General features: G+C 29.4%; 1 protein-coding gene and 2 long non-coding RNA genes across 3 annotated transcripts in view; 2 read left to right on the top strand and 1 right to left on the bottom strand.

The window, feature by feature from the left end:
* LOC111497713 overlaps window positions 1-1,870 on the top strand; it is a 9,442-nt gene extending 7,572 nt beyond the window's left edge. The window contains exon 5 of the long non-coding RNA XR_002720655.1: window positions 1,663-1,870. This is a non-coding gene — a long non-coding RNA (uncharacterized LOC111497713). The remainder of the gene's footprint in view (window positions 1-1,662) is intronic.
* Window positions 1,871-5,223: 3,353 nt separating this feature from the next.
* LOC111497605 (ribulose bisphosphate carboxylase/oxygenase activase, chloroplastic) overlaps window positions 5,224-9,308 on the top strand; it is a 7,385-nt gene continuing 3,300 nt past the window's right edge. The window contains exons 1-6 of the mRNA XM_023148441.1: window positions 5,224-5,582; window positions 5,680-5,765; window positions 6,453-6,462; window positions 7,251-7,313; window positions 7,653-7,766; window positions 8,177-8,238. Coding sequence (XP_023004209.1) covers window positions 5,267-5,582; window positions 5,680-5,765; window positions 6,453-6,462; window positions 7,251-7,313; window positions 7,653-7,766; window positions 8,177-8,238 — 651 coding nt within the window. The 5' untranslated portion in view covers window positions 5,224-5,266. The remainder of the gene's footprint in view (window positions 5,583-5,679; window positions 5,766-6,452; window positions 6,463-7,250; window positions 7,314-7,652; window positions 7,767-8,176; window positions 8,239-9,308) is intronic.
* The window catches only part of LOC111497608, a 13,078-nt gene continuing 10,659 nt past the window's right edge, over window positions 6,890-9,308 (bottom strand). The window contains exon 3 of the long non-coding RNA XR_002720635.1: window positions 6,890-6,901. This is a non-coding gene — a long non-coding RNA (uncharacterized LOC111497608). The remainder of the gene's footprint in view (window positions 6,902-9,308) is intronic.

The following is a 9,308-nucleotide window of genomic DNA, read 5'->3' as shown; positions in this document are numbered from 1 at the left end:
TTTTTTTTTTTTTTTTTTTTTTTTTTTTTTTTTTTTTTTTTTTTTTTTTTTTTTTTTTTTTTTTTTTTTTTTTTTTTTTTTTTTTTTTTTTTTTGCATATATCTCGTATATTTCTCCCCAAATAGTTAAAAAGTAAGAAATAGAAAGTAGGAAATAAAAAATTGAAAATAGAAAAAACAAAAACATCATAAGTGACGATTCATTTCATTTTCCATCTCACTTGGAAGAGGGGAGAAAAACATACTTTCCAATTTTGGGGTTGAAGAAAGGGGAAGGGTAACGGCAAGAGTTGACAGAATTGAATAGGCGTTTGAAAAAGCCCAAAAATCTTTTTAATTGTACAAATGGCCAAAAGGCAACACTTGGAATCTTTCCACTGTAGAAAGACTAAAATACTCCATCAAACATTACAAAAAAAAAGTTTAGTTAAATCAATTAAAATTTACCAAAGATATTTTAGTGTATATCAAATCCATTACACATTTTAAATGATGATCAAAATCAGTTAAGTTCATCCAATACTGCAAAATCTAAAAATCTAAAAAGACATTCTTCCCTATAAAAATATCCTTGAATCCATCCATATGTGAAAAGAAATATATACACTTATTGAATTTCTCCAATAAAATCTTGCCCAACTTTATCAAAACATATTAAGTGACTTGTTATATTCTAAAATCTCCTCGCATTAAGATTAAGTTACAAATATCTGGTAAAAACACTATTTATCGGACTCAAAAATACCTTTTACTAAATCCAATAAAAAATTAAGCCATACAATTATCTTATCCTCGAAAACAACTAAAATCATCATCGAAATAAGATTCAAAGTTGTATTTTAAGTAGGGATGTGGAAGAGTTTTGAATGATATTTCATACCTAACTTGATCACTGGCCTTAAAAGATGTAATTAACAAACTAGAGCTACTATCGTTATTAAATTTTCATTTTCGAGGTTAAAATCAATTTCTTCCAATAAATTGACTGAAAAATAGAGATAATAATCAACAATTACGTATTGGTTGAATTTTCTTTAAACCAATATCACTCTATCCCCATCCTCCTCCTCAGATTTTTAGATCAACGGTAAAAAAAAAGAAACCAAATTAAAAAAGAAGGAATATAACTTTAGGAGTTGAAAATAGTGTTAGCTAAGAATAATTTTGAACAAAGGAATGGTTACAGATTCTTCAACAATTTTTCTGTGGCCATTGATTGGATTACCAAATGAGGAACTAGAAAGAAGTGGAACTAAGGAATCTAACAACATGTGAATGGTTCAAGACTTTAAGATGAAAGGGTTTAACCAAGTGGAATTGTATTGGTAGGGGTAAAACGGGAAAAGTCCGAAGCACACCGAAGTCCCGTGTGGCTATATTTCATCGATTGTTTTAGTTTTTAATCGATATTCTGATATATCATGTTTTCTTTAGATACTAGTTCATTGTTTCTATCCCAGTTTAAAAGAAAAAACGTCCTATAAAACATTTGATACTCATATCTATATAGATCGATGTGTATGTATGATTAATTGTACCAAGGATTAGAGTGATAATTTGGTAATAAAAAAAAGATAGTGAGGGCAGAATAGGTAGCGAAATGGGTAGAAGGATTCCATTCATTAATGGGAGACACTTTAATTTTGGTTCAATTGGTAACCAGGGATGTGACCTAAAGAATATGTCTGTTGGATTGTTGGGGCCCTCATGAAGTCAAAATCCTTTCCTTTGAGCATAGTATATTGCCTTTGCCTCTCCTATCTGCCACTCAAACTCCACCTTTGAATTTTGGCAAATATATAAACTATGCCTCAAGATAGCAACCATCCCATTTATCTCATACATTGCTTGTAATTTCTTAATCAAAATTTATTTACCTCATTATCTTTAAAAAAACCCCTCAATTTTTTTTTGTTCATTTTAATTATCATATTGTGATCTAGATTAAATATGATGGTATATTGTTTGAAATGATTTTTAAAAAAATGTTTTTTTATAGTCATTTTTTTAAATAAATTAGTAGTTTAAATTGGGTTTCAATGTTGATGTTATAGAAATCTATTTTTTAAGATCAATATTTAATCTAAAACGTATTTCAAGCAAACTTTGAGTCGAATTCTATTCTAATTTCTAAAAAAATATTACTTTTCAAAAGAAATTAACAATTTAAAATTTGTAATGGGTTCTGTTTCTTCTTTTGTTTTGAAATTCCCTCCTTTTTTGAAAGAGGAATGTGGTGGTAGCCTTTATGAGATGGAAGGTGTTTGGGTAAAGTATTAATTATGTTATTTGTAAGTATGTTCATTAGTGGTGGGTATGTTTTCTCATGTTTTTAAGGGAATGAATTCCATGGCCTACAATCATAGGGGACAACTACACGGATATGGTTTTTTAGTTACTTGGTCTTTTGAAAAAGGTTAGGAAAAAAAAAATGATGGGTATCATATCTTTTAAGAGAATGTCTATAATTTATTTTCGAATCTCTAGCACTTTATAAAAAAGTCGAAAATGGAATTTTGAAGGAAGAAAAGAGATACAAAGATGTCGATATTTCGAATTTAGGTATATGACATTTTACGATAGTACATAGAGAATAGAAAAAGTCGAGAATTAAGTACAGAAAGTAAAGATTAGATTTGCTTTCGAATTGAAACTCTGTACGATCTTTGAGTGAGATGAGTTAAAATTTTAGACGATCTTTCGGTGAGATAGCTGGATGTGACTACAAGTGGAAATATTCAATCTTACCTTATTTATTTTTATTTTTATTTTTTATTTTTATTTTTTTAAAATGTAAATAAATAGTTTTTTTTCTCTGATATTTTCAATTTTTTCCCTAATCAAATATAATTATTAAATATGAGAGAAAATATAAATGACTTCCTTTTTGAAATATAATTTTATTTTCTGAAAATTATAATTCTTGATATGTTGGTAGTAATAAGAATTCTATTAAAATATAAAAAATATTCATTTTTTCTCGAATTTGTATTAGATTTTTTTGGGTAAATTTGAAAAATAATCCACTTCCATTTTCCCTTCAAACTTGAGAATTATAATGTAATAATGAATAATGGTTTGAATCATTCCATCTTATACATTCAAAACATTTTCTTTTGACTTCCAAGTTTTTTTTTTTTTTTCTTTTTTCTTTTTCTATAATATATATATATATAGCCATAGTTGACCAGTTCTAAGTAGCAAATATTTTTATGCATATAAACTAATAATTACATTTATTTAATTTGGTGGGCAAAATTTTGCGCATTAAAAATAATAAATCAAATAGTGTCTACTATAATCTAAATTTTTAGATTCCGTAATAGACGTTAATATCATCACTAAAAAAATCACAATTTCTTTTTTTGAAATCAATGATTGAGTACAAGTTTCTAAAAATTTATATTGCCAATAATACTTTTATTATTATAATTTGGATTAGTGAAAGAATGAAATTGAGAACATCTTTAGAGTTTATCTAAAAGTTAAGAAAAACACGTTAAATTGTCGTTAATAAAGCACTTTCGATATGAAAACGGGTCTAGAGATATAGGCGTGCTTCAACTCAAAATAATCTCCATAAGAAAATATTTGTATGCCATTGTTTAAAACAATATTTTTATTAAAAGAATGTAAAAAATAAATAAAGCTCTAAAACAATTCATCTATAAATTCTCAAATAATTTTAGTTTAAAGAGAAAAATGACACCATAAAATATGATCCTACTTGAGTATTCTTTCTATTTCAGTCATTGTCGTTTGAAAAGTTAATTTTTATCCAATTTGACAAACTAATAATAATAATAATAATAATAATAATTTCTAAAAATAGAAAATGTGCAAGATAAATATATTTTTTTAAATTTAAAGATTTATTAAAAAACATAAACTAAAAATATTATTTTAAGAATGTCAAAATGTATTTGGAAGATTTAGGTAGTGGTAGAGAAGACAAAATCGAGATTTTTAAAATATAGATATAATAATTATTTTTCTACAAACCTAAAATTACCCCTTTTTTTTGCAATATTATAATTTGACCCCTTTGGTTGATCAATATTACCCACTTGTTTTGATATTTTTCAAATCCACCCCTACTTTTATCCAAAATTTCACTCAAAAGACCAACACCCATCCCACCACATTAGTCTCCGTGGTCGGCAAAAGTATAGGAATTATTTTTAAAAATATTTATTTAGTATTTTCCCACTAAAATGAGCCACCACACATATGGCCAACTAAGTGAACGTTACGGGCCATTGTTTTTTTATTTTTATTATTATTTTTAAATAGTGGGTTTCTTTTTGGAAATTACTTTAAACAAAATAATAAACAAACTAGACCATAAATTTGTCCGCTTATGATTTTATTTGGTTGAATTGAATCAAATAAATAAAAAATTTATGAATGGGTTCATTTTTCGTAAAATGAGATTAGATTGAGTCCAATCAATTTAAATTTATTCTTCGTTTTAGAATAATTATAAATATTATTCAATATAATAATAAATTATAATATAAAATTATGGACGAAAATTATATATCATATATGCACAAATGCTTATTAAGTATATAGCCTAAAGAAAACAATTATTATTTATTTAAAACTATTTAGTAAAAATAAATTATACAATTATGTTTGAAACCCATTATTTAGCCCAACTCTTAACCCATGATCAATGGTGGGCTGGAGCCGTTGGATCTTATTTCATTAGTTTGGTTTCTGGAATTACATCTATGGATTACGACAAACGATTATAATATTTGTTTTTAATTTAATTTAAACTAAATTTTAGTAAGAGAATGTGTTATATTATATTTAATTTTTAAAGTAAATTAATTTATTAATTCAACCAATAAAAATGAGGTATATATTTTAACTTGTAAAGTTTTAAAAGTTTCAATAATACTTTTAAATTAAAAAAAAAAATCTAAAGAATATACTTAAATTAAAAAAATATATACTTTGAGTTTTTTTTTTTAATTTTTATTTTTTATGATTTAAAAGTTGAATTGATATTTATGAAAATAGTTTTTAAAATCGATGTTTGAAGAAAAAAATGCTTAATCATTTGTCAATAATAAATTCCAGGGAGTTGTTCGGTTTGCTATTCCAGTGGCGTTTAGTGAACTCTCATGTCCAAACAAGCCCCCCGCCTCAACAAAGCGGTTAAAACCACATAAACCGAATCCATAAATCGATCCAACTAAAAGAGAGAAAAAAAAATCATATTTAAATCTGAAAATGCCGAATTCGGCTGAACAAAAATGGCTATCGCCATATCCGCCGTCTCCCTTCCCTCACTCTTTCAGTACAAAAATTTAATTATCGCGCGAAAAAGCCGAATTCGTTCCTTCTCCATTCGATCTTGCAAGGATGTTTCCGGTGAAGGCGACGGCGGCGGCGAGCCTTTGCAGAAGCCGAAGAGGCTGTCGGAGAAATCTTCCTGGGAAGCCAAGGACTCCGAGGGCAAGGACTATCTCTATAGGCTTGGCAACGAGGCAGATAATATGAACATCGCCGTCGGAGCTAGAGCTGGCGTCATCGACGATCTCTTCGCCGGGAACTTCCTTGGCAGAGACTGTAAGTGTCCGATTTATCACTGTTATTTCCTTTTCATTTTGTGGTTATGGTTTCAGTTTTCTTAGTGTTTTCGTTTTCGTGTTGATTTTCTTTGTAGCGGACATTGTGTTTGATTACCGCCAGAAGGTCACTAGATCGTTCGAGCACCTTCAAGGAGACTATTACATTGCCCCTGTTTTCATGGTAATTTTACCGGTTCTACATCGTTCGGGATCAGTTTTCTTTAGCTATTGACTCTTCTTCTTTGTTCTTCACTACTGTTCTTATTGTTCAGTTGAATTGATATTTTCAGTTAGTGCAACGTCAACCAATCTCGTGCTCTTGATTTTGACATATTTGATTCCAGTACTTGGAATCAAACTGAGCCTGTTAACTCTAGTTAAATTCGAGTAGAACTTGGGACATTTCCACCTTGGTTAATCGTTGCATTTTTTTTTTTTTTGAATCATGAAGGAGATTATTACATTGCCTCTGTTTTCTTGGTAATTTTGTCGTTCTACTTCGTTCCACCTCAGTTTGTTTTAATTATCGATCCTTTTCTTTGTTCTTCATTATTTTCAGTTGAATTGATATTTCCTGTAAGTGTAATGTACACTGTTCTTGTGCTCCTTGATCTTGAAATATTTAATTCCTGTACTTGGAATCGCAATTTGCCTTATAACTTTAACATTACAACGAGGAAAGAAATGTGAATTTTACCACCACTGGTTCATGGTCTAGATGCACATGTCTGTAGCATTCAGCTTCTTACTTTTTTTTTCTCTTTTTTATGTTTCTGCAATCTTTTGTGTTATTATTTGAAAATGATCATCTCTCAATAACCTGTCTTTTTACATTGTTATCATCGGGTTTTTTTTTTTCTTTTGACAGGATAAAGTTGGTAAGTTCCTTGGATCTTGGTATTGACAAACGGCATGTGATGAATTACATTTGAAGAAGTAATAAACTTCATTAATATCTGTGTTGCACTCCACTTTATTTGTTGCATTCTTTTTAGATTCGAACAGTAATTCAGTTGCTATTAGATGTAAGATCATATTTAAATCTTAACAATTTAGTTATATAAAACCAATCAATGACTGCTTCACTCTCAGCAATTTATGTATATATTGTTTGTTCATTCTGTATTGTACTCGATATCCTTTTAAAAACTTATGGCTGTGTTTTGGTTCTTTAAGCTCTCTTCAAATATATTTATGTAGGCGAACTGCAGAAGAACAGTGAATAAATTGTCAGTAGTTGAAATACAGATCTTAATTTGTGATACTTTTTTTGTTGAGTTTTTAGAAAGGGAATTCTTTTAAGCACTTAACAATCAACTACAGCTTCTATGACAATTTAATTCACGACAAAATCAACAAACATCCTCATTGTTGGATAAGAAAGTCATTATTTCATATTAAATGCTCTAAATTGGTCATAAGATGGTCTGACCTCTTTCTGTCTTCTGACTAATGAGCCTTTCTGCTGATTGTAAGCTAATATTTTTGTTGTAATCTGACTCACTGGAAGAGAAATGCAGCATGAAGATGTGATGGTAGTGCTTTTCTCTTTAGGAATTTAAAACGGAGAAGTTTTGCGGGAAGACTCTACCTTCTTTCATGAAATGAGTACAAACAAGTAGCAGTTAAGTTAACACACGTTAACATGGTCTCTGTTGTTGTGCAGTATGCCACATTGTGAAGAACTTCATAGTTCACCTTCTCAATATCAAAGTTCCCCTTATCTTAGGTATGCATTCGTTTAATTTACTGGTTTCAATGCAAAATTCTTTTATAGTCAATTTAATAGAACACAATGTTAAAAACCTATTATTGAAAAGTTCATCAATTTATGTGTCAATGGGAGTCTATTCCATTGCTTTGAAATCTTCATCAGTTTTTCCTTTTGAGAATGGAATCAGTGTCTTATCAATCTTGACATGGTTAACTTCATGATAATGCTAGAAACTTTTCTTCTTTTTATTTTTGATTTGTAGGTTACGCTGGATAAATTTTATCTTGACCAGTTCCATATTTTTTCCATAAGAGATGAGTGGGCAGTTGGAAATATAAATGTTTTGTATTACAGGTATTTGGGGAGGAAAGGGTCAAGGAAAGTCATTTCAGACTGAACTTATATTCCAGGCCATGGGAGTGGAACCCGTGATAATGTCCGCTGGTGAATTAGAATCAGAAAGAGCTGGTAAGATAGGACCAAGATGACTTATTTGAATCTTTTAGTCCTTAACTTGATGGTGGATTAATGGGTCAAGTTGAATAGATTTCTCACCAAGTCTACGGCCACTTGAAAAGCTTGAATGAAAATTTTGAAAGGTGAAAGCATTTCATATTCTTTAATCAGGTTATGTAGATATTTTTTGTAAAGTAGCTATGTAATTATATGGATTAATATTCTCTCAGTTGTAGTCTCTCTATCTCTCTCTACTAAAACACGTATGAATTGGTCAACTCACGCAGTTATTTGGTGCATGAAAAAGTTTTTGCGTCAGTTCCTAGAGCAAAAAATCCGGTTCTATGCATGCACAAGTCTGTAGCTTTTGTATTTATGTTTGAGTGAAAATTGGAATGCCAATAGTGAACTTTCATCAACAGGTGAACCAGGAAAACTGATACGTGAACGCTATAGAACAGCTTCTCAAGTGGTCCAGAATCAAGTTAGAAACTTTACCACTTACAGTCTAGATATAAGTATGTCTTGGGTTAAATCATAAATGTTGCCAAGTGCAGTTCTACATGCTCAATGTTCCATATTTTTCTACTGAGTATCCCTTCTTATTCTAGTGCCGAAGTGTCACCCTTAGGGTCTGCTCTTTTATATATTTAGTGATTTGACTGCAACTGCTCTGCGAAAAACATTGTTTGTGTAGATAACATTAGAAGGAAGGTCGAGAAAGTAGCTTTTTGATGAGCCTTCTATTATTTTATGTCCTCATTAACAGGAAAACTTACAAAAAATATATATATTCTGGAAAGACATCCCCTGTTTCAATATGGCTGACAATATTAGAAGGTGGACTTTGGATAAGTTCGTTTTTATTTAACTAGCTATAAATATCAATTATTTTTTGCGTGACTTATTTTAAACTTTTCATATTGTTCATTTATTTATTGATTGAACTTTCTCATAGGTCATGCGACTCATACCATTTTGTTTTTCTGACATTAGTTATGTTATTCGATCTGGCAAATCCGAAGTGTTTATTCAGACCTGTATTTTGAATTGTCAAAAGTCACTAGTCACTTTGTGGTCTACTCTATCATCATGGTCTTACTCTTACATATTTGAAAGATCTTTTGGATTCTTTTAGAAGTTTATGTGCAAATGAATTGGCGTTCTTTACTTTGTATTTCTTACTTGTTCATATAATTTGTACTTTCTGTGAGTTTTTTTGTGAATATAATGTGATACAAGGTGCAACTGCAAAGTGCAAAATGATTCATAATTAGTTGAAGAACATATTATAGATGCTTAATAAATAAAAATCATAACATGAGAGACGCTTATTGTTTTCGTAGGCCATGCAGTGTATGCACTTACCACTTAGGTGCCCGTTGAACAACTCTGTGTTCAGTTGGTCATGTTTTCATTCAGGGCTGCCCAAAAGTTTATTTCAAACAGACTATCAGTTTTGAAATTGTATTCATTTTTTTTTTTTTTTTTTTTTTTTTTTTTTTTTTTTTTTTTTTTTTTTTTTTTTTTTTTTTTTTTTTTTTTTTTTTTTTT

The sequence above is a fragment of the Cucurbita maxima genome, unplaced genomic scaffold, assembly GCF_002738345.1.
Source record: "Cucurbita maxima cultivar Rimu unplaced genomic scaffold, Cmax_1.0 Cma_Scf00024, whole genome shotgun sequence".
In the NCBI taxonomy this organism is placed as follows: Eukaryota; Viridiplantae; Streptophyta; class Magnoliopsida; order Cucurbitales; family Cucurbitaceae; genus Cucurbita; species Cucurbita maxima.
Note: the sequence above shows the minus strand (reverse complement) of the source record. Positions and strands in the feature narration are given on the sequence as shown.